We start from the raw sequence: 25,751 nt of genomic DNA, 5'->3' as shown, positions 1-25,751 counted from the left end.
CAGCCTTCAGAAAAATAGACCATTTCAACTATTAGAAAGCTAGCCTACCTCATCCTAATAGATATGTGAATTGGGGAATGGAAAATCCTCCTAAGAAAGATGGTCATCGGAGAATACAGAGTCAAAAGATACACAAGATCTTCACCCTAAAATCCCAAAGACTATTTCCTCCTCTTCAGGATATCTCCTGCTCTTGAGCTGTATGTTTCCAAAGGCTGTATAGCTTTTCTCCAGGTCCAGGAGATCTAGGAAGACAGCGACAGGCCATCCACATGCAGAAGCAAAAAGGATTTGTGAAACCTGGGAGAAGTCTGCCTCAAGTCAGAACAGTCTTCTAGGTGAAATGGAAGTGTAGCCTGTGCTCTAATAGCAGTTGGAGAACTGTCTTACTAGCAGAGTAGAGCAGAAAAGAGAAAGAAGACACTACAACTGGAAGTGGCTGGGCCAAGGAAAAGTACATTTCTTCTTCAGGAGAGTGGTTAATCTTCTCAAAACAAGCTTATTAAATCAGGGCCCACAACAATTTGGCTTTTAGAAAAAAATCATTATTAGAGCAGAAAAATCATTACATTCAAAATAATGGACATTTGTACAAAAGTAGAGTCATATGGTCAGCGGTGGACCAAAACCAGTAAATATACCTCTTCCATGTACTGCCAGATTAACATTTTATGATAACAAAACCCATAGCTAAAAGACATGATACAAAACAACTGTTCAGTCCAGCAAGGAGAAGAGAAACTAGATCAAGGGTAAAAACAATTCTCAGAAACTCACATGCAGAGTAATCCAAACACAGAATTGTTAAACCCTGTGCTACATCAGCTGACCTTCATCTTGATCATTATACAAACAAAACCCTTTAGTTATAGTTTTTTGGTATTTCTTTGAGGATCTGGCACATTGGGAAGCAATTTCAGCAAGTGCATTTTACAGGTGTATATAGCAGTTCTCTTTCCAGGTAGTTTTAACATTAAAATGCAGGCTTGTTCATGTACTCTTCCACTGTCTGGAGAAAAAAGAAAAACAATTGATACATTATGAAGCAGCAGAGTAATATAGAATCTTTGAACCAAACCCTCTTGTCTTATTTTATATATATATATATATATAGTTGTACTTTTGCATGGAATTAGATCAGATTAATGTAGAAATAATTCTACTTTAAAAACCTTAACAGCCTTTTAGAATCTGATCTTCATATAACAACATACCACAGCTGTAGCTCAAATTCACCACGTCTAGCTGACCTTTGTACAAAGCTGGCCTGGTTTCATATGCTAACACCAGCCCAGTTTGAAAAAACTGGGCAACTCCATAGCGTGTCCCTAACTAGATCTACCATCATGCCGTTTCCTTCAATATTAGGATGGATCCTTCAGTACCCAGGAAATTGAAGTCAATCTATTACATTCAACTGCTTTTGCCACTGCTGGCTTAACGCTATGAGTTACAGAAGAAATTCCCTGAGGGGTTTTGAACAAAGGTTACATATCTGTGCCTCGTAGAAAAACCGCACAGGTGTTTAAGAATAAAAATGGGAGTTTTCTAGCACATACTCTTTCCAATTTAAAATGTTCATTGTAGGTCATTGTTTCCAATGTATTAATGAAACAACAGATTTTTCTATATGTATACATAAAATGTAATCTTAGATTATGTACATATATTTAATATCTTACATATATCTTAACCTGTTTCTTAATATAGCATCCAAGAAACTATAGCATTTAAACTGCAAGAAAGCAAAGGCAGTATATAAAGAGCTTGCAGATGATTTTGCAAGAGGATTGAATTGAAAGCTTATGTAACTGCTCCTTTAATTATGTTGTTGCACTTACTAAAACTGAACTTAAACCACACTTGGATAGTTAAGTACCGGAAGTGCTAAGCTATATTTTAAGCTCCTGTCAAACAAGGAAGATGCAGGAAGATGAGGTGTTTGCCTTTAGTCTTCCTCGGCCTTACCTCCTGCAACATGTCAGAGTCTTCTATGGCTTTCACTGCAGACCTCTTTGAAGTGTCTTGTACTTCTCCACCAATTATAAACTCATCAAGAATAAAATAAGCTTTTTCAAAATTAAAGATAATATCCAGCTCACACACCTGGCAGGAAAAAAAAAAAAATCCCACTTTAAATCACTTTACAGCATTATGAACGGTATTGGGCTAGAAGTTTTTTCAAATGATCAAATGTATATGCACTCTCATGGCAGGTAGCCAGGTGAAGAAGAATACTGCATTTTAGGCAATACTGCAGCTTCTGCACATATTCTCTTCATGTTTATAGCCTAGATTTATAGCAAAGATATTCTACTTACTATATTTTATAAAATACACTACCCGTATTCTGGGTTTCAGACAACAAAGCTGACTTCCTAGCCTACTAACGTTATAGTAGGTCTTATACAACCTATGTAATACGGGTTACATATATTCGCACACAGTTTCAGAGAACAAGACAAATTCCCTGTCCTAGTGACCTTACAGTCACTAACTGCTTTTTTGTTTTGAGACAGTACAAACGTGAGTCATGGCACAGTGATTTAGACACGAGATGAATTAAAGTAGTGAGAACAATTTAAAAGAAAAAAAAAATCATGTGCCACCCACTAGATCAGACTAATTTGAACCTTTCTCAGGTGTTTTCTTTGGAAAAGAAAAAAAACAAAACACTTTTCTCATCTTTATGTGCTCTCAATTGTTATACAGTATTATGAAGATCTACTTGCTGTATTTATAGCTGAAGATGTCAAGAGGGAGACTTAAAATACTGTTACCCAGTGTTGTCATCTTTTAAAAATATTTCTCAAGCTTTTCCCTTAAATCCTATTCCCAGAGAAAACATCAATATTAATTTTATTTAGAAGTAAGAATATAAACTTGATCTTATGATATTTTCAGAATTATTTTATAAAATATTCTAATAATGAATTTTCCTTTGGACTGACAGAGACTAAGGGCCAATTAGTGTAGATGGAAACACAAAGCAAAACAGCAACAGGTATCTGTTTATCAGCCAACCAGCAATGCAGTTCGTGGTAGAGAGTGAAACCTACGTTTCCAAAGTATCTGTCCAGAAGTTCTACGTATCGATGAACGACCTCTAGTGTCAGGAGCTCATTATCCTGGTCTTCTATTGCACAACAGAAATACAAACTAGCATACCTAGGAAAATAAAGGCAAAAACAGGAGAGTGAACAGCTGGACACTAAGAGCAAAGGCTCTTAGAAGTTACACAAGTGATATTTAATGTCTATCTTGTCTCTAAAATAATCTTCTTTCATTCTCATGGTGTCCTAGAAAGCACTGAATAAGATCCGGTAATTTAAACAAATTATTAATTTAGTTAGAAAAGCAAACTCTAGCCCTTGGCAAAGCGGCTCCAACACTAGTCTCAACAAAACAAACAGTAAGACAGCAGTACTTTAAACATTTCCCTCGCCTGCTGCAGTTACTGCTCTTTCTTAACAAAATAAAAATAAAGGAAAAAATAAAGGTGGAAAGTGTTACATCTCAGTAAGACTGCTGGCTACCAAATGACTGATAGTGTTTTGCATGGGCCAGAAAACATGAAACTACTTCTCCCAGTCAGTCTTCACAACTTACTTGCACCAAAACTTTGTTTAAATTGTTCCAAGATGGAAGTAACAATCTACCTCAGCTCTCTGGTGCCATGGCCAGAGCCCCAGCTTTTCTCAGCATGTGATCAGATGTTTACATACATCACTTCACAGCAAGGAAGTCACTTAATGGAAGACGTCACTTATGTGTATAATGTGCTATATCTTAAACCTACTTCTGTTTACTACAAGTCACTTCACAAGAATTAGAAGTCAGTTATTGCTAAGCCTTGTGCAAATTACTTGTTTGGAAAAGGAAACAGGAATTAACGCTTTCCAGAGCAACAAGTATTTCAAAGACAAAAATTGTTAAAATGTTGAAAGTGCCTCAGAACCCTTCTTGCACCCTTTCTCAGAGTCTGATGAAGCCCACACTTCCCAGTAGACCATCCTGAAGAATCAGGAGCCTAAGCCTTCTAACAGAATTTCAACCACAAATAGTTACTACATTACTCCATTTTTTTTTCATTTGATAGATTGTACAAATACTTTTTTACTCCATAATTTACCCTGCCAATTTATCCAGGGTCATTGTGCTGTTAGCTTCACGATGGCAGGTTCCCAATATCTTACTGTAAAAACAAACCCAAGTGCTAAAGTGAGCCTTTATTTTTCCACTTCTAGCATGTTATTTATATGATTAGTAATTACATGTTCTCATAAAATTACTCACACCTTTTGTAAACAAGCTTGAGGTCTTTCCAGTCAACAAAACTACTTGTTTTTTGATGGCGAGCCAAAATAATCTGAACAATTTCTCGAACGATCTTTTTCTTCTCTTTGTCAGGTAGTGTCGTATACCATTTCTGAAGTCTTAATTTCCCCTGTCGACTGAACAGCAGTATAAAGTGTATCTAGAGTAAACAAAGCAACAAGGTTAGCACTGGGCACAGCCAGCTCTGCCCCGGGCAGTGGCAGGAAGGCACTTCTGTGCCTGCCACCGGACAGCTCGGACCTCAGCAAAGGTACCTCTGACCCCGACGGGAGGTCTGGGGGAGGCTGAGCATGGAAGCTGGGATGCTTCCCCTCCTGCTGCCTTCCCTAGCAGATGTCCCCTCCCTGCATGTCCCCTTCACATCCTCTCCCACCCGCACTTCCTTACCTCGGGCAACCGGTGGCTTTGCTTTCTATTCTGCTGCTTCCCTGGGGAACTGGAAGAGCATCACCCCTTTGTGGTGGCGAGAAGAGGGCCCCAGTCCCTCCTCCAGCAAGACTGGAGATGTTAGCAAAGGGACTAAAGGTACACTATACAGAGGGGCTGGGGAAGTCACAGATGCACAGTGTGGGGAACAAGATGGGAAAACGAATACCAAGCTAGCGATCATCATCACCAACAGCTCTGGCACTGCACTCTTTGCAGTTACACACTAAGCAGTATGTCCCTAGCAGAGGCTATACGGAGCAGAAGAAAGAAGCCAACTACTTTGGAAAGGGAGCTCAACTACTTTTAGTAAAGAATTTATGAAATGCAGACGAGCGTGACAACAAAGGACAGACCTCAGTCACCTAGGACGTTACATTAAAGAAGCACTAGATGTACTGTTCCAAAATTTCAATTTCAAAACCAGTCATAATTTTACACAGTTTGCCCCATGATTTTTTTCATGCTTAGAATTAACAGTGTTATTGAAATACAGAAGCGCTAGCTTTTAAATGCCAGCGGGCCTTTGGGCGAGAAGTGTCAATGCCCATTTATGCAAGTACTTTTATAAGCAGATGAAAGTAACTGACTATACCAAGCCTTTAAGCGGTCTAGTAAGTCATCTACCTGCAGCGCAGAAATGGCTTTAAGAATGCAGGAGATCTATTTGCGGATGACATTCATCTCAATGAGATGTCCTCTGCTACACGAAAAAACCTGAAGGGGCAAGAGACGCTTTCAATGGCTGAAGACATCGCGACCTGCTCTGCTTTTTGACAGGCATCCCCATGGCTTCTCTCAACAGCGCCACGGCTCGGAGGCCATGATCTCCCGGGAAGGATTTCCATCTGCAGCCGCAGCCACCTGCATGACCGTGCAGAGACAAGGCTTCCCCTGGTGCTGGCAGGACTAGGGAGCAGCACAGGAGCCTCCTTGTCCTCACTTACTTGTGATCCTTGCAAGCTCCCAGCAGAAGAGAGACCGGGGCTGGCAGGTCCCTCGCCACGACCACATTTCCATTAGCCGACCAAACTCTTCCCTATAACTTCTCAATCTACACCCTCATCCCTTCTCTTGTTTTCTATTCCAGCTAGTTGTTATGCCTATAATTCCTCCATCACTCCATCTCCCCAGCAAAGACTGAAGTTAAGGTTCACGATTACTATCAAGTCCCAGCAGAGAAGTGCACTTGAGAGGTTTCTACTTTAAAAAAGAAAAAAACAACAACTGGATTTTGCAGAAAATGTTAATATTCATAATTCAGAAGCATTCTTTAGTTATTAGGTCACAGAGTTATTGAGTAACCTGGAGATAAGAGTTCTGACTATATTGGGAAAGACTTCAAATAGGGGATCATTTTAAGGAAGGGTGGATTGTTTTATTCATATCTGCCTGTGGCAGAATCAGCTGCTGCAAATATGGCTCTCACTATCATTAGGCTAATGTGTTTGATAGAACTACAAGGATTTCGAAGCTGCCTTGTGTTGAGCACTGTAATACTCTCCAGATGAGTTTGCTAAATAAAAATAATTATGCTGCTGGCAGTACACATGGCCTAATTACAGTGGAGATCAAAGCACCATGTTCTTGCCTTTCTTTGTCCATATTACCAGCTGGTTTTTGACATGGTAATATTCCAGCTGTCAGGGTTACCCCCTCGAGGTAGATGAAGGGACAGTCCATACACTTTGTCCGCTGAGACAAGCTGGATGAACAAAAGACTCTTTTGCTTGCTGCACAGCACCATTAACTCCAGAGCCTTTGTGAAGAGGAGTGCATTTTGAAAAGCAGAGCAGAGGTTCTGAAGATAAAAGCAGCAGGTCCACAGGTGTCCATTTAAAAGCAATCAGACACAGCTAGCAGCTATTTGATAAACAAATTTCTAAAAATACATTGAATCAGATAGGAGAGGATGATCAGATTTGATTGAATATGCAGGGAATTAGTCAATGAATCCCTAGCAAAAGCCGAGAGCATGTCAGCATAACAAGATCATGCTGTTTGAGACAAGTTTCTTCCACCCTCAGGAAGACATCTTGGCTTGCAGTGCTTTGATAGGCAAATATAAAGAAAAGGTACTCAAGTTTAGGTTCAGCTGTTGGACCTTATGGACCTTACACCTGAGTATCTGTAAGCAATAAATATATCTCTAGGAGAGCAACCCTATGGCTTTAAAAGGCTATATATCAATAAACTAGGGAATTCTGTGAATATTATTGCCATTTTCTACTGATTAGCATACTTCAGCATGCCATGTTTCACCCATAGGAAAGTGAGCTGCTCTCCATTTAGAATTGCTTTGAAAACTCCACTATTTTTTGTAAAGATGCAGCTGATGTTTTACCAACACTTTCACGAGTGAAGTTAACATACTTTGCAATTAGAAGGTATCTATGGACACTCTTAAATGCATCAGGATTTGTATACTAGCTTCAAAAATCCTATCTTGTGGGTCTTCCATACATACTCTATTTCGTATGCAAAATAGAGCTGCATACCCCTTAAATCGATTTTACTATTATGGAAATACTTACAGCTGGAAAACAGGTAAGGGCCTCTGCTGTAGTCCGTCTCGTTTTACAGTCGGCAGCAAACCAGCATGCTCTCGAGTTGCAGATACTTAGGGGAAAAAAATATTTTTTCTCCCTCTTTTGACTCTTCTGCTCCCCCCCCCCCTTTTTTTTTTACCTTCTAAACTCCATTCAAACTGGAGAACTCTCTAGGAGATAAACAAAATTACATTCTCATGAGGCTAAATGGCTTAATTCCTCTAAGTGTAAACACCAAATTGCTATGTTGCTATTGCCATTTCATTCAGTTCAGCTTTGCTCTGCCCAGCCACCTTGACGTGATACAACACATTTTTCACTCTCATAGCTCTGCTGATTACAGCTCACTGGAAAGATTTTGATGCATCAACAAACCTGGAAATGTTGAAATACTGCATAAACACCAATCTAACAGCTCATCTGTTCCTTGCTCCTTGACTGTAGAAACATACTTCCTTTTCTATAGTGCCATTAACAAGATGTTGATTAAGGAATTTAGGGTTGGCTTTCAGCAGCCAGGCTAGAAATAGAGGTAGATTATCCTGCAATTCTTCTGATTTTTAAAAGTTCTAATTCCAGAGTAAAGCGAAGACAAATGACTTGCTTTGAATCAGACACCTCTGAAGCAGAGTGCTTGGTTTCCTTCTGGACATCTCCAGGGTGTGCTGGCTATGACTAACAACCACCAGACCCACAAGTGACGCTGGAGAGGACTTTTAGGTCCAAGCTAGACTGGGTCGGGATGAGAAGTGCAGTTCCTATCACAGCATCAGCTGTCCTCGCATGTGGAGTCTGTAGGAGACAGGCTTCAGTCTGAGAGTTGAGTGTAATTTTATTAGCTTGTTTTACTGAATCAGACCCAGCCACCTACTGCATGGTGCCAAATCATCTCCATAAATGCCTGTAAGTAGCCGAAAGACTGCATTTTCTATTTATGGGCCGTTATTTTCTAGTTGAAGAAACAGATTTCTTGGAAATCAAGAATTCAAACCACTTTTCTAAACTTGAACTCTGTCCCCTTCTCTGAACTAGCTGTAGCTACTTTATATGACAAGCCAGAAAATTACAGGCCTTCTGCTTTATCGAGACCTACAGAACTAGCCAGGATGACAAACTGTACCCTTAGTTCCAGGGCTACTGGAAAATCAAATGGTAGGCTTCTGACACAGAATAATTTCACAGTAAATAGAAGAGACATCAAAAATGCCAAACACAGAAGGCTTACATCCTAAGCCAGCTAAACACTTCACACCCAGCTCACTGGTTGCAAACTTGGATCCCTGGTAGCTTTTACAGAGGTTTTAACGTGCACTGCAGTGTTTAGTGAGGCTGTCTACAGGGCTCCAGGCTACACTGCATTACATACAGAACAAACCATCAGTAAGGATATCAAATGAAGAAGACTGCACGGGAAGACAAAGCAGGTTTTCCTGACTCCCAGCATCATTTTTCCACGTTGCTGTCCAACAATATAAGCATTTAAAAGTTGCCATGTTTCTTCCTGCAAGGTGAACTCAAAGGGTCAATGCTGAGAGGATCTAATTCACCCCACTGCGAGAAGAAACCACGCTAGCTATGCTCTCTGCCTCCCTAAGTCCACCTATAGAGCATTTTCCAACTGTTTTCAAAGCTGTTCTGTAGCACCTGGAGCACTTGGGAGAACTGCAAGTCACCTCTGGGGAGGGAAGGCAGGAAAGGAGAGGAGAGAGCTGAGAGGAGAGGGCTGCTGGAAGGCCACGAAATGAAGCCAGGCTTCTTTTTCATGGGTGCTCGGTTTTGGCAAGGATTTGCTCAGGGATGCAGCTCTGCCTCTCAAACAGCGAGGCTTTTAGATTGTGCTTCAGCTGTCACCTTTCCAAATTCAGTTAAGAGCTCTCCCTAATCAAAGTCACCTCTATCAAACAGAAAGGCTCCTGAACAAGTAACTAATAATTGCGAATTAGGAATTACTATCCTAAAATACACAGCTTGGCAGAACTCAGAAACTCTTGAGTTCTATTTAAAAATTCTAAGTTTAAGCCTGCTGTTGCCAGCTGAGGCAATATGACATGCTAATCAAGAAAAAGTCATGGACCACATAAAAAGGGTAATGGGATGAAAAAAGCCCCACCTTTGGCTGCTGACATGACAAGCACTGCTGACAGAAGCCTTGGGAAAGCCAGACTGACTGGCTCTACCTGGCTGAGAGAAAGCAGCTTTTCATCATAAAGTTCTCTTTTACCTTATTCTGACTCCCTTGAAGTCTGCTTGATCCTCTCGTATTGCTTTAGTCTAGCTGAGTTCATATTCTGCTTGTCTTTTATGATTTGCCATTCCTACCTCTGATATGAAAAAACGTCTTCCTCAACATAGATGGCTGTCCAGAATTTTTACATCTACTTATTTTTACAACACACCTGAAAATGAACAAAACCTGCCATTGAAATGTTTCTTTTTAAAAAAGAAAAGGATGAATAACCGTGAAAAACACACAGCTACTGTGAGCACATACGTGGTTTGGAAAGCCAGGCTATTAGGGTAAAGCGAGAAAGACATACTGCATGGACAACTACTCACCTAATGTATTAACATCCTAGACACACCAGGGAGAGGCAGAAGAGTAACACACTCAAGTATAAGCATGTTGGTATTCTTCAGCTGCACGAAGTCACCATCTGGCTATTGACCTTCAATACATACCTACTGGGGGCTACGGGATTTTTAGAGCAACGATGTAAAACCCTGGGAACGGGCTACCTTATTAAAAATGTTAATTTCCTCATTTGTTTACTGTTACTGAAAGTTTTATTCACAGCACCACAGAAGCTGACAGGTTTATTGACTGCTGCAGAATCCTAGCTTTAAGATTTAAAACACAGTCTCTCTGATGTAAGCAAGTAAGGAAAAAAAAATAAGCGAAAAACCAGCAACACAAGAATGCCAAAGTAGCGTATTGTTGTCCAACTGGCACAGAGCTCCTTCCAGCTTAATCTCCATTAGGAACATTTCTGAACAATTTCCCCTAAACAATGCATCCAAAGTCCATGCAATAAAACCTGTGCCAGATCATTACAGGCACATGTGACTATAGTTACACATTGATTTTATTCTCTTCGTGATGCAGAACTCATCCTTATTTTATTACTGAAGTAAGAGTTTAAATTGACCGGCACACTAGCATTTGAAGGATCCGTACTCCATGTAGTATTGATCCAGCCAACAACTTTCCTGATAGCCTTACTTGAGTTAAGCAAGCCCATAATTGAAATGGTATAGCCGAGCTGAACTTCCGAGCCAAAAACACTTCTGACCCTACCTAAGGCTGGGAAAACAGCACTCAGAGCAGCTGTGCATCCCCCGTCCTGCCGCAGGAGCTGACACATCGCTGCCTGCTCTCGCCCCCACAGCAGGCTCCCTCCCACTCCTGCTTATGGCTGCATGTGCAGTCCTCCTGACCTTGGCTCCTTTCTCACAAGCCAGCAGCATTCCTTCCATAACCTCCTCCCCGCAACACGGGCAGCCTCCTGCCTCCTCCTTGCAGCTGCTCGTGTCCCACCAGCAGCAAGGCTGGGTTCCTAGCACCACTCCAGAGAGGAGAGGCAGCACAAGACCTAAAAACCTCCAGGATGTAGATGCAGAAGATAATTATTCTCATTTTTCTTAACTTGTAACTTTTTTTTGTTTTTATTCCTGCAAGAGGAATTACTCTTTTCCAGGCAATAAGCAAGAACAAATCAATGCAAGAAGCGTGCATAAAACCTGCCTCAAACTCCGCAGTTTGAGAGCTCAGAACGGTGGCCACACCACCACCACTGGAGCTGGTGCTCGCACCTCCAGCCTTGGCACCTGCAGGGATGTTGGCTGGCTGACCCCGCAGAGAGCAGCACCATTTGAGAACATTTAGAACAATTATTAACTGTGTAATCACATCTCTTCTGCCAGGGTCTCAGACCTATCTTCATTTGTTTATACATTGCTGGGTTAGCAAATCCCGGTCAGGCAGCTCTGAGGAGGAGGAGATGAGGCAGGAGGCTGAACAAACCGCCGAGAGCACTGCCCCTAATGAACTGACTCACCAGAAAGCAGGGGAAGTGCCAAGGCTGTCTGAGGTTTTTGTGTGTATGTTAAAATCCTTTTATTACAAGAAGCTGAACTGCCTGTGATTCACCTTAGCCTCAGACTATTTTACAGTCACAAGCCATTTTCCCAGTCTGGTCCCAGAAGGGTCTGTGAAGAAACAGAGCTAAAAGCTAGTCCAACGGACTCTGGCAAAAGGTGCAGTCACTTTTACTCTCGTTTCCACTTTGCCTTATCAGTTATTTGCAGAACCCTGCTGTGTGTGGTACTGCAGCGTCCTTCCCTTGCCTCTGACCTCTCAGGAGCAAAGGTAAAAGGCTTTGCCCTGGGGCAGGGGACACAACAAGGCAGACAGCATTCCCCTGGCTCCTCAGCCAGTGGAGGGACCTCGCTGCAGGCTGGGGACACCAGTGCCCCAGAGGGTGAGAACACCACAGGTCTTGCAGCAGCCTCACACCGACTCCACCAGTTGCTGTACATCACATCAACAGAGCCACCCACTGGGAAAACGAGCTCTGGAGGGACTGAAGACAGACATGAGTTTGGATCATTTTCTGAGTGACTTGAAAAAGCATCCAAGTCATTTTCAGGAAACACTGAAGCACTTCATTTAGGCATTTTCAATGGAGACATTCTCAATTTTCCATTTTAAAAATGGCACTTTTTATTGGGGTTAAAAAAAAAGACATGGATTTAGTAACCTAAACATGAAAAATGAAAGAAACAACTACTGTTTATGGAAGGAAGAGCCAGAGCACAGGATCTCACCAAATGCTTTATGTTCGTCCCAAGTTTTGCCTCCAAAATGAAAAAAATTGTTCGAGTGCAAGTTTCTGAATGAAAAATTAATTCTGCTATTCATCCAGGTCTTGTTCGGAGACTTGGAGGAAAGGACATGCCTGAGGTCCCGTCCCACCACTGCCCTCAGCTCATGCGCTCACTATTCACAGGATCCGAAGCAACGACAGGACAGCTCTGAAGAGACTGATCTGCGAAAGCCTTATTTCACAGCTGAAATACACGCAGATGCAGGCAATTAACAAGTTAAGATTCAAAAATAACAGGTTGCGTTTCAACAGTCACATCCCCTCATGTTCACTGTCCATCTGTAGCCTGCTCTCCTCTGTTACCTGAACAGGGGCTAAGGCAGGCAGGATACACAAACCTCAGAAGCACGTTGGAAAGCAAGGGACTGAACCTGAGTCTCCAGGCTCAGACCCCGCTACAGGACTAGCTTTCCTCTGTTCAGGTCATTTGCTATACTGGCCTTTATACTCCCTCCTGGCGTAGCAGGAGCTGGTATCTGGTAAGTGGCTTAGTTCTTGGGAAATGCCAAATGGAGAAAGAGGTATCAAGTAGAACATGACTTCTTTGAGGAACCTGACTTATGTTTCTGAGCCTGGTGGTTGTGAGGTCTGAGCGCTTCGTTTTGTTGTAGGTCATTCAGACATTCCCAACTTTTCTAGACCTGCGAGCAGACAACCAGACACTCTCTGAACACTTCAGGGGCTGTGAGACAAAGGCACAGCATGGTAAAGGTCTGCATTTTCATCAAATAAAAGTTATTCCATTTCTTATTTCCTTGTGCTTTATGTCTATCACTCACCTCAGGGGACTAAGCAGAGGGTGATGATCATGCGGGAATCCCTGCACTGGCTGACTAGCCATCTGGAGCTGCAAGCCTCTGAGCAAAACTACCTGCAAGCAGTAAGGCAACCACAGACATTTACTGGCTGCTGAAGAGGGCTTTTAACGCTATCTTTTCTTCTCAGGCCTGAAAAGAAGATAGCAGACAGACATCTTACACAAATTCAGCAAGTTAGAGAAAAGAGACTGGTGCACAGAGCACCTGGGGTTATGTCTGTGATATTGAGAACCATGAATCCAGGGCATATTAGGCCAGAAAGACGTGTCTGGCCAGAAAGGCACATCATGCTTGCCTTCAAACACAAATGTTAGTGTTAGTTTCTGTTCCTCCTCCACTGCATGCTACGTTCCTACTCACAAATGAAAAACCATTTGTATACGATGGGATCTTATACCTCTCTAAACTACGGCGTCTGCAAAAATGCCAAGGCCCAGGGCTGGCTGCTCAAAAAAGCACACACCCAGAGCAGCCAAGCGAATGCAGATGACAGCCCAGAGGAATAGGACAGCAGGGAAATGGATGGGAAGGAATGGCAATTAGTAGCTGTGCATAGGTAACAAAAAGGATTATTTTTACAGCAGCAGTATTGGTTTAATTTAGGCATCACTGGAAAGACTACAACTGGCTCACATAAATGCCTGCTGCATATGCCAAATGCCAAAGCATAAATCCTGTCGGTACTGCAGCAGAAGCAGCTCTACCTGCCCTCCTTGGCCCACTGGTTTCCTCAGTGCCTCCATCATTCTGTCCCTTTGCTGCTTTTGCATACGACTGATGACTTCAGAAGGTCTACACGACGGTTTATAAAGCATAGGATTTTGTATCAAAAGATACAGAAAAGCTGCAAAGGGGCAAACATTTTGACATGCTCTACACGCTGAGCATATTACCCAGAGACTGTGAAGTGTGAATCACAATCACTGCTCAGCCAAGAAGTCCAGGCAGCCTCTAGTAACGATAGTGAATATTCAAGAGAGAACATCCAAAGCTGGAGGAGGATCACATCAGCAGCCAGAGACTGCAGACTTGCTGAAAAGAACCCTAAAAAACATTTTTCCTAGCAAATCCCACAAAATGGTATTCACAAGTCCAGCTGAATGATAGGGTGGTAACTGAACAGCAAAGGATGTATTCCCCCGAGTACCACTCTGATCTGAGCAGTTTCCAGGAGGGCAGACCGTAAGAAGCACGGCATGCATAAAATCATTCTGCTGGTACTCCTCAGTCGCCAGGAATCACAGAGTTAAGGATTTAGGAACAGAAACCGGATCCAGACAACACACCTGTGGACTCATCTTCTGTGAACTGCCTGACTAACAAGACACCCACGGCACCCTTGGCAGTGGATTAAAAATCTTTCACCTATACTGTATGAAAAAATATTCTCTTTAGTTTTCCTTACATTTAGTGCCTAAAAACGTCAGAGGTTGTACTCTGACACTTCTTGTTAGGAAGCATTCTTACAGTATTCATAATGTCATGCATGTGCGTAATTTCCCCTGTAGTCATCTTTCCAAGCTGAAACATCTCAGGATCTTCTCAAAGCAATGCCATTCCATTACTATCAGATCCCAAACAAACAGCTCACTACATGACAAACAATGAAATATCACACGTACTCCCCCCTCACCTCCCCTACCACGTATAACGCTGCCTCAACCAACTGGATTCATTTACCTGTGATTTTCTCTCCTTCTCTCATCTGTTCTCATCTGCTGCCCTTCCTGTCTTTCCTAGTTAAATTCCTAAAGGCAAAGTTCATCTCCGCTAGGCCAATACGCTGCTGTATCAAAGTGGAAAAAGGCAGGCAAGGTTTAGAGCACGTTCTTCTTCAAACCGTAGATAGTAAGTTCTGCAAAACACTGAAAACATCTTTTACAGATCTGTGTTTATTTTAGCAATTAAGGGCACTGAGACTGTTGGGAAAGTCAATAATCGGAAGAGCTGAGAGTTCATTTACAAACACCAGGCAGGTGTCAGCACCTGCAGTCACCTCAGCTAACATTTCCACCCAAGCTTCTTGATCAGCGATGGGTATCAAATGGCTGGCTAAACGGAAACACTGCTTGCCAGCTCCTTTTCTATTCAGGCCAAGTATGTTTGTAGAGCCCCCTGTCCTCAGGGGGATTCTTTTGATCTTTCTCCAGGGCTTCAGATCACGTCTACAAGAACTGATTTTTCTCACTGTACTGATGAACAGCGCAGGCAGGAGGGAGGCAGGGCCTTTTACTATGTAGGCAACAACTCTGCACTCAAAGCTATGCAAGCAGAACCATGTACTCTCATCGAGATTATACTGATAACGGTGAGGTGGCAGTAGGATCAAGGTGTTGCAACACTTATGGACAGGAAAGGCTACAGCAACATGTGTCCTTGGGGAAAAAAAATATTTTTCTCCTCTCTGTTCAGTCCCTGCTCTTTCACTTTCTTATCCATTGAGAACGCAGTCCTTCAGGAAACGTTTCTTCACTGCAACAACACACATCAGGGAGGAGAATTTAGTCTTTTTTTCTAAAAAGTCTTTGTTTGACCTGTCACAAGGTAGCAGCTGAGCAGTAAACAGGTCATTCTCAGCAGGATGCGAAATAAACTTTGCTAAACAGATACTTTGCTGAAACTTGCAGGGAGATTTGCAACAGAGCAAACAATTGAAACCACCCTCCTGCTGAGAGGTGGTACCATTACCTTCCATTCAAATCTCAGACCATGTGATAGTGGTGGCTAGCACAACTACCTCATACCAAACAGGAGGAACCGATCTAACGAGTTTAAATGACCTGCTGGAAGTTCTTCAGTTGTGAGCCTGAATAAGGCTTATTCTTGGTTTGTAACCCAATAACCCTTAGTTCTTGACCGGTAAACCCAGTGCAACAACCCTTCACAAAGCCCGGATGACAGACAGAGGAATTTTAAGTGAAAGAGTATCCTGACAAAAGCACCCTTTCATCAGCACTGGTTCTACAATAGGAGAACAGGGTAAGGCTGACAGCACTAGTTGATGTTATAATGCCAGCAAGCATTATTACAGCAATGCCTCAGAAAAGGAAAAACAAAGAACACACACGTTTTAAAAAATTATAATTGATACAGCAGACAATACTGCTAATAAGCAGTGCTACTGTAAGCACTGCTCCCTTGGGACCACCGTGAGTGCTTTAGGAACTGGCATTTGTGAAGTGCATGCACCAGGGCAGAGTGCTGAGCACAGCTTCCCCGAAATCACCTCCCATACTTACTGACCTTCAAGGGCAAAATAGGAACTCCAGTTATTTACATAAGCTTTACACGAGGGAAATTAATATGTGGGGCTGTCTCAGGGTGTAACCAGAAAGGTTGAATATATGTATGAGGACTTAAGGTGTGGAAACTGCATTGCCATCTGTAAATTCGTTACTGCACATATTCTATATGCTAATGTAATGACAGGGTACATTTTTCTAAATACACTAGACAACAAATATGAGGTGTGTTCTGACCAAACCACTGAAAATAAACAGCTCAGCTCCACCTTTGAGGACACAGCCAAACATCAAAATTCAACCTCCAATGAAAGCAGAGACTCCTGTGCAGTTGCACTGCTGGTAACTGATATTACAGATGCACACAATAGGCAAACTGGGCAAGACAGGAGCTTGGGGCATGCTTGCAGACCCTGCCCTAAGCCTGAATTATCAAACAGCGAGATGCTTTCTCAATTACAAGACATCACTGACCATCGTACTGCTCGAGAGCCCACAGTCCTCCTTGGGGAAAATCTAGCCATTATTCCAGGGATGTCAGTCATCGCATTTAACAAAAGAGAATAACCACGGCAACCTTTTCTGATCCCAGCAAACAACCACCAGACTCTGCAAGCACACAGATGAAGAACTGAAGGGCTTCCCTCGCAGGATCCCTTTAACCTGGAGGGCTGCTGCCCCTACGCAGCGCTGGTAAAAGCTCAAACAAGCAGCTGCTGCCACCTCTACCCAGCCAAGGGTCCAGGTTGCGCAGGTAGACCAGCTGCCAACACGCACCGTAGGAACAGACCCAGACCCATACAGTCCCTATCACACACGTATGTTACTCCTATCGCCCACTCATCATTTTGCCATGAACTGCACCCTACTTGAGTGGTTAGTTTTTTTAGCTTAGACTCTACCAAACCGCACACATGAGCATCCGTCACTTTCTTTCTGAACCTGATGAAACAACTTCAGCCAGCCTTGGCAGAAAGGCAGAACTATTACTGACTAAGCTCCTACAGCTCTTGGGAGACGAGGCAGCCGAGCAGAGGCTCCTGGGCTGAAGGCAAGGCTCCGCACGAGCCCTCTGGGGAACACGCGTGGGGAAAGGGCTCTTCCCCGTGCTCCTGACACAAGAAAACCTACTGCCCGAAGCTGCAATGCTCAGACACCGGCCAGCCAGAAGACAAGGACCCATGTGAAAGCAAACTCGATACTCCTCCAGGCACGGCGCTGACTTGAACCTGAGCTCCTCGGGTTACAGGAAGCCTTAATCAACTCTCTCCAGAGCAGCCTTGTTTTCCTGGTTGGCTACCAAAGTCTGTCAGCATGACTGAAGTTCACCCCAAGGGTCAGATAGGAGGAAATAAAAAGAATCCAACGTTCATTTCCTCCGAAAAGGCGCAGACCTTGCCCGAGCTCCCTTGGGAACAGGGCTCCCACCTGTTGGAACAGCTGGGACAGCCCTCCGAGCATTTCACCTCTGCTGAAACGCAGCTCGGGCCATTCATTCCAGCAGAGGGATTTCTCAGGGAAGAAAAGTTTCTTTTCTCCGTGCCCGAGAACGCAGGAGAGGGTCGCGCTGCCTTTTGCTCTCTGCCCCGTCCCCCTCACCTCACCGCACCGCACCCCCGCCGACCTCCCCCCGAGCTCACCGTTTGCTCCGGGGGCCCGGCGGCCAGGTCAACCCGGAGCCGGGTGCCCGGGGGGGCCGCCCCGGGAGCCCTCCCGTCGAGGGGCGCTCCCCCCCCCCCGGGGCACCGCCGCCGTCTCGGGGCAGCGCGGGGCCCACTTACCATGGTGTGGCGGCGGCCGCAGGCTGGGAGCCGGCCCGGCCCGGCTGGCTGCCGGCTGCCTCTCGCCCGCCAGGTGAGGCCCCGGCCGCATCGCGCCTTCCCACAATGCCCCGAAAGGAAACTCCCCGGCGCCTCCTCCCCGCACCTGCCGCCGCCCCGCGGAGGGAGCCCGGCGCCCGAGCCCCGAGGGCCGCCAGGGCAGGGCCGGGCCGCGCCGCTCCCCGCGTCCCGCCCGGGGTGGCTGTGCCGCTGCCCGCAGGCGGCCCCACGCCTGGGAAGCCGGAGGCCCGGCCCGCCCGGGGCTGGCCCCAGGCGCCGCGGGAGCCTCTCGGCGCAGCCCGAGCGGGGTTTGGGAACGGCGCGCCCCCCGCCCCGGCTGCACGGCCCCAGCAGCCAGCACTCACGCCTTGCGGCGCACCGGCAGAGCTACTGGCATCGCCGCTCTGCGGCCATCCCCACCAAAGCGAGACTCGGATAGCTTAAATACCGTAAACGGCCGGGCTTTGCTAACCTGTTCTTTTTGGCTGAGCTGGGTGAGGGAGTGAGCTGTGAGTAGCTCTGCCAGCCGATCAGCGAATCCCCGTAACCTCTGGCAGGGATTTGCTGGGAAGCAGCTGGTGCCAAAAGAACACGCAGCTTCCAGACTCAGCATCTGAATCAGACGCTCTAAATCCAGGCCTGAGGCTTCGCGAGCTCTTACCACAAACCTGATCCAGATGCAAACTACCAAAAAAACAAAATGGGAAGAGTTAGAAACATAAAATGGGAAGAGTTAGGATGTTCAGCTCCCACAGGGGTAGTCCCAAGGAGAGTTGCTCCCCCAGTGCACCATATGCATCCCGCCACATGTGGTGGGTCTGGAGTCAGGATATGCCCGGCTCCTGCACGCAGCACTGGATGCATCTGAGTCATCGGCAAGGAAGGGAAACGTGAAGGAGCTCAGGCACTCCAGGGGACAACTGCAGCGTCAGTGGCTGTCACTGGGGGGAATCTCTTTCCAAGCCTCTGGCTTCAGCAAAGAAGGGATATCCCTTGGACAAAAGCAATAGCATGCACACATCAGAGACAGCCACCGCGGTGAAATCCACTCACAGTTAGAAACGCTGGCAAGAACAGAGACAAGGGATGGCATCCTACTCCACTGAAGGGCCAGAATTTTTCCTAGTTTCCTCCCTGCAAAAACTGAAGAATTCATGCTTTCTAGAGGAAAAGGAGAGAAGAACTAAGCTTTATAGCCAGCAGAAATTGAGGGATGTCGAAAAAAAACAAACACAACCCGATTCTACAAGAAAGAAAACATCACCACTGAGGCATTCTAGGCCTACGCCTACATGCGTACCTATGCCTGGATCACCCATGCAGCTGCATCCTCTTCACTGTAAAGAATACATGTCAGTACGGATGTACATGCAGGGATATGATCCTTATGCTCATTTAAAGGTGTGGAGGCATTTTGCACAGTTCCCTCAGCATGCATGACCTCTGCCCTCCGTAAACTATGATTTGGTCTACACACATTCACAGAAACCTCCACTTCCGTTCGCTCAGTTCTCGTTTCTGTTTTCTAACCCCACAGCACGACGAGCGCTGTGCCGTACTAATGCTGGCTGATGACCCCTCTGGTTTCATTTCTGGATTGCACAACACGAGAAGCACAAGTCCCAGCTCCCTGCAGACCCCGCTGATGCTTCATTTGCTTGTTTGCCTGTGGCCTCTGTCACTTCCTGAGAACACGCCCTGGGCCTATAGAGCAGCACTATCTACAGACCGCATGAAAATGCCTTTTACAGCACTGCTGTGGTGCAGCACACACTGTGCCATGCTGGCCACGCTGATTTTGCCAGGACACCATCACTACGTCTGCCAAATACACACTCACTGCTATCAGCATCTGACAAAGCAGACCAAAACCTGTTCCTAGATTCTCTGAAAGGTAGCTGGAATGAGTAAATAGGCTACAGACGCTGCCACGCTGAACGACAGGCATACTGCCTTCCCCAGGAGGTCCGCATTTGGTTTCCCAAGTGCGCAGTCATGCTGCTGTCCCATTCAACCCCCAGCCCCACCTGCTGTGGCCTATGCAGAACAACAGAGCTGGCTCTGCGGTCAAAACCCAGATGTTCCTCACTACTGCCGAATGGGGAATGCCCTCAGGCACCACTTTGGAACTCGGAAAGCTCCATCTCTGAAAGCCAGCTGGTATGCCAGGTATGTGCAGTTGGACTGGATTTGCCTAACATGCAAGAATGCAGACACCACAGTGCAGTTGTACTGGAGTTGCAGGTATCAACATTTTCACCTCCAAAATTAATTAGAAAGTAAAGGCTGAACACATCATCCCAACTCACTCCCCACGTCCCAGAAAAAAAGTTTCAGGAAAGCAACTCCCTTCAGCAACCTACATCCTTCTCAGCTATGTAACTTACTCCAGTAATGGACAATACTTTTTTTTTTTTCCTGCCTAATCCTTTCCCAATAATCTTACTTTTCCATGCAAAGACCTAACCTAAGTAGACCCATGAACTCAGGAGAACCAGTCTGCTGCTTTTGTGTTTTCGCAAATACATCAGTAAACAAGCAGCAGCAGCAAACACACCATGCTTACAGTGCACGTTAAAAGCAGCGGCCAACTTGAACACATTATGGCCAATCTTGCAGCTTAGCAGAGGGACGAATTTTGCTGCCCTACAGAAACAGGACTGCAGATATAGGATCACGCCTAAATTAGATGCTTTCCAGAGCAGAAAGCCAGGCTGTACTTAATGACTGACTAACTAGAAGTGATAGAGTTGGAATTCTCCCCTCCCTTGCTTCCCCACCACCAGGCACAGTGTGCCTGGGTAACTTTGTGATGAAGATAGCTCAGACTTCCCAAGTAGCGACTGCTGATGGTTATCAGTGTTGCATGGCAATGGGAGTGGGGGAGGCGGCTGTGGCACAGGGTTATGCCAGCTGCACTGGTGGGGGTGTCCTTAAGCCAGAAAAATGCCATACCATGGACTCCTTTGGGTTCTTTCCTTAGGTCCAGTTAATTCACCTGAGCACAAAAGCTCGCAAAGCAACGGAGTTATTTCTCTAACTCAAAACAGGCTGCAAGAAGACTTTGTGGCCCTTCTCTTTTTGCTTCCGTCACTGCCCGGAGGAAAATTCCTTTCCTGAGGGCCCTTTGACACGGCTTTAAATGAAGGTGAGATTTTTTTTTTTTTTTTTTTTTTTTACTGCTGCTGGGTGCTGCATTCTCTTAGTTTATATTCCACTCTTCCAGCAGCTTATCACGTTCAGAAGCAGACAATTTTCAGATCAAGTGTTACAGTGGCTTCAGTGAGTCTTGTGTGCATTGAGCTGCTGATAAAGCCTTCTCTAGATCCTAGGTATAAGCTTTGGTGAGTTTCACCATTATTTATTTGAAAAGAAGTCATTGCTAAAAAAGTCAGATGCTCTGGACTGATGAAGTCCTAAGCCTGCAACATACTTTATATACGGAAGAAAACAAAGTTCTCATTTCTAAACAACTGCCAAATTTCCTTCTGAAAAAAAACAAAACCACACGCCCTTTTATTGCAGAGAGAAGCGTCTTTACTGACGTCAAGCACCACAACAAACGAAGCAGAACACTCACCATTTACCCTGACTCTAGCCAGCATACTCCTCGGTCTCATTTTTCAGCACTTAAACTGAGCTTCTCTTAGGCACACAGAGCCACAGACTATTCCAGGTGAGCAGCCCTTTGTGAAACAAGGAGTTCAGGCTGCTGAACTTGGTGACTTAATGGGAGACCTGCTGTGAAGGTTTTTACCACTTGATAGGAGTTCCATAGGTTAAAGGAAAAAAAAAATTGAAAGCCCAATCTAAATTCAGCTGCAGGAGGTAGCTTTTAATTGCACTTTGGATCAATAAAGCAGCAATCTAACACTTCCTTGTGTTACTAGGCAGGGGTTTGTACTTTTCCAGACAATTTTCCCCCTGCTTTTCATATGTACTCTTTTGCTCGTAAGATCTGGATTCTCCGCAGTTTAAGCACAGAAAAAGTATTCATATCCTTAGAGAACATACAGAATGATTTATCTGTGCCACAGATTTTGGTACCTTACCAGCAGCAACAGCACGTTCAGTAAATAGTCCCAACATTTCAGCAGTTTAAGGTACTAGAAAAGTTTTAAAAATAGCAGTCTCAAATTGTTACAGCCTGCACTGAAGCGATAGGTGTACTCAAGGACTTAAAGGGTGTTAAGTAGCATTTTATTCCTTTTCCCAGCTGTATAACGCTAAGAGCAGGCCACAAGGTAAATAGGCATTAAAAAAGCTCCATCCAGAAATCTCCTGTCAAGAGAAAATGTGTTATTGTAGCCCTCTTGTGTTCAGCTGCATCATCAGCTGTTGGATCCAGTCTCCTACCTTACGCCCCTTAACTCAAGGGCCAGAGAACCTTTACATGCTTTAACCACACTGCCATTCAAGTTCTTTGCCCTCTACACCTCCCTTCAGTTTCTTTCACGTTTTTCCTCTTCCCACCCCCAAACGTACAATTCAGGTATACTCAGGCCATGCTCTGCAACAGCAGAGTGCTCAGTTGGTATGCTCCACAGCAAAACAAGAGAATTACTGTTTTGTAGGAGGAGGAGGAGGGTTAAAACATCCCTCACTGCCTATAAGCATGCTTATGTTCCCAGCACTTATATTTATAAATGGGCCACAATGAACACAATTTACAGCCTTTTTCCCCTTATTAGATTATGCCTAAGAGATCAAGTTTTAAATTGAACACCCCACAAATACCATTCAGACATTTGCAACATTTCCTCTATCCCTACAGAAAACACCCTGACCTTCTCCAAGCCCAGTAAGTACTATTGACCATACTATGGGTCCCAGATCTTCCCTATCGATCACCAGGATTAAAAGGTCTGGTGTCCACCACTTTGGCGGGACCCCGCACAGTCAGGGTTGCGAGAGGTAATGTTTTTTACAGTATGCTTGTCCAAACTGCAAGGGCTGTAGCAAACAGAAGAGCAAGGATGGCAACATTGCTGTGGTTACTGAATGGGATGGAGCCTTGTAGCTGAGGATGAGATAACAGGTCGGCTCCTAAAGACTCACCTTCCACGTCTGCTGCCTCAGTCTTCCTTAACAGCCACTGCAAGGCCAGCTCACTCTTACAGACCAGAAGGCTCAGGCAAGCAGTTTGGTCGTGCTTCAAGAGCTCTTATCGCCCGTCTCAAGGAGCCAAACTCCAACACAGACATGCTGCTGCAGAGGAAACCTGGAGAAGGAGCCACAAACTAAGAGAGAAAGAAAGAGAAATGTAATGAGAACAGAAAACAGGCAAAGGACAGTGACTAGAACAGAAAGAGAGCTATGGCTTAGCAGCAGCTACGTCAAGGAACGTGGGCAAGTAGCACCCGCTCCTGATCAGCAACACAGAGGATGCACTTCAGTTCGTGAACATTTGTAAGAGTTTTGACAGACACACGCATATAGATCTTAGGAGTAGCTAAAACCATACAGAAAAGAGGCTTCAGGAAAGAAAGATCAGGATAGATGTGTGAGGCTCATGGAGTCTTCTTTACTTGAAAGACAGCCATAGAGTAGCAACGTTAAGAGCAAGTTTAACCCTGGTCTGTCTTCCCCCAGAAGCAAGTAAAGGGGAGAAAAGCATGCCCCTCCAAAACATTTGTTCAGTTTCCTAAGAAACAGTGTAATATAAAGCATTTCAGAGGAAGAATGGAAACACCTCATATAAAAACACAGATGGAAAATCCTACAGTAAACCTGTATTTCTATATTAATTCATCTTAGTTTTGGACTTTGGCATTTGGAAAAATGCTAAGAGATACCTAAGCCTCTTGGCATCTCACAGAAAGCACGATTCTTAGCATACCAGTGCCTTTCTAGACAAAATTAACAGGACGTACTTAATAATTCAGTTATAACAGCTAGATGTAAGGTAACCCACACAATCCATGTGACAAAAAGCAACTCAAGAATGAATATTCCAAATATTCTGCAGCCACGCCAGCCAATCCACTCACATTGGTATAGTCACATTAAGAATATATCAAAGAATCTGGTTTGTCTCCTCTATGCAGGGGCAGATTATATAGAAAAATCAGTAAGAGACCCTGGGTACACAAGCACATTAGAGATCAATCAGTTATGGCAACTCTGAGCTGTCCATACACTGGGGCGAAAAAGGCTCATGATATCGAAGCAGAAAGCAAAGTTTCTAATGACCTCATGTTTCAGTTCATTATTTAATAAAATATTTTATATTTAAATTAGGAAAAATAATTTGTATAGACTTAGTTTATTACTGATATCATTTTAAAACTTTCTTCCGTGGCATAAACAATAAAAACAGTAACACTATCTTGAAATCTGTTCAACTATTAGCTTTTGCATATTTATAGTTTAGTAGCCTGCACAGAGACCATACCCTTACTTTCTCCAAAGGGGCAAAAACTGCAGGATCATTTGGTTGCAGCTGCTTAAGAGTTCATTGAGAAGGCTTGCTGTTCTGGATACATCATACAACTGCCTTTCCCCTTAAACCCACAAGGAGCAGATAAAGCTTCAAAAGGTCAAGTTTCAACCCATTGAAAGATATTTAGTTGATGACAATAAAAAAAAAAAAGCTAAGCTGGCAGAAGTTCATTATTTCCTCAAGAGTTTGATCGTGGTGCTTCAGTTAGCCAAGTCATTCAGAACTAAGGACTTAAGTCTACTCAGACAAAAACACCTTAGAGAGCTTTCCTTCTAAAGTATGCAGTAGTAAATCTGATAACCATTTAAAAAAAAAAAGTCTTTCCTGAATCCAGCTTGTTCTAAATCTGCCCATTGCATAAAGTCAACACCACACCACAAACCTCATTGCTAAGGACTTGCCACACAGCTTATCTGAAGCTTGCGTTGTTGTAAACTGCATGAGCTACATGCAAAGTGGTCAGCTACACATTCTCATTTATGAAAACAATGCATTTATTTCAGCATTTTCACCACAAGGACCCCTTTTGCAGTTCTCAAACATTTTCATACTCAATCCAGAGTTCAGATAGTTTATTTACAACACACTGTATGATGGTCTGCAGAGATCTCTGAACAAGCTTTCCCGACTACAGATCATGAAGAGTTTGATTGTTTCCAGTCAAGTTTTTGTTGCAGCTAGAGAACAGGTCATCCTGCTTTGGGAAATGTGAGAAGTTGAAGCTGATCAAAATGAGATGTCTCAAAAAAAAAATACGGTATTATACTGCATAAGCTACTCAACTACCTTTCAGCAGTGGAAAGAGTTTGTGAAACCCTTTCAGATTCCTTCTATAGTTTCTAAATACCCTAGGGAGCATTGAGCTATGTTACATTTTAACAGGCCAGCATTCAGGTATTCCAAGTGTTACAATGCCACCAGTGCTGCATCCCAGCCTGCCAAGGCTGTGAGCAACTGTGAAGTACATATTCCCTGCTTGTCCTCATCCTTCCTCCATGAGGAAGTATCACAAAACAAGTGCAACCACCTCCTGTGGCTGCAATTTGTCTCCTCTGTGTATATCTTATTGGAGACTCCACTCATCCCATCCAACAGAGACTGGAATTTCCATAATACCTCAGACAGACCCAAGGCATCTCAGGGAAGGGGGGTTGATCCTCTGATACTCTATGTTGCAAGAAGCTTGGCATACCTCTGAAGAAGAACTAGATGAACCAGAGGAGAGGTCTGTAT

General features: G+C 44.3%; 1 protein-coding gene across 3 annotated transcripts; it reads right to left on the bottom strand.

Annotated features, from left to right (window-relative positions):
* Positions 1 to 523: 523 nt before the first annotated feature.
* On the bottom strand, positions 524 to 21,195 carry AP1S3 (adaptor related protein complex 1 subunit sigma 3). Of its 3 annotated transcripts, XM_067002602.1 has the most exons (7): positions 19,377 to 19,410; positions 19,130 to 19,237; positions 18,549 to 18,760; positions 4,299 to 4,477; positions 3,060 to 3,168; positions 1,969 to 2,106; positions 524 to 1,009 (listed from the first exon to the last, which is right to left on the bottom strand). In XM_067002602.1, the coding sequence occupies exons 1-7, from the start codon at positions 19,393 to 19,395 to the stop codon at positions 974 to 976; spliced, it is 801 nt and encodes a 266-aa protein (XP_066858703.1). In that variant the 5' UTR covers positions 19,396 to 19,410; the 3' UTR covers positions 524 to 973. The 3 variants fall into 3 exon arrangements, with proteins under 3 accessions (XP_066858703.1, XP_047918942.2, XP_047918945.1); XM_048062985.2 differs by having other exon boundaries at positions 18,867 to 21,195; XM_048062988.2 differs by lacking the exons at positions 18,549 to 18,760; positions 19,130 to 19,237; positions 19,377 to 19,410 and adding an exon at positions 18,038 to 18,170.
* Positions 21,196 to 25,751: the final 4,556 nt, after the last annotated feature.

Source organism: Anser cygnoides, chromosome 9, assembly GCF_040182565.1.
Source record: "Anser cygnoides isolate HZ-2024a breed goose chromosome 9, Taihu_goose_T2T_genome, whole genome shotgun sequence".
NCBI classification, from domain to species: Eukaryota; Metazoa; Chordata; class Aves; order Anseriformes; family Anatidae; genus Anser; species Anser cygnoides.
This window is presented reverse-complemented; position numbering and strand designations above follow the sequence as displayed.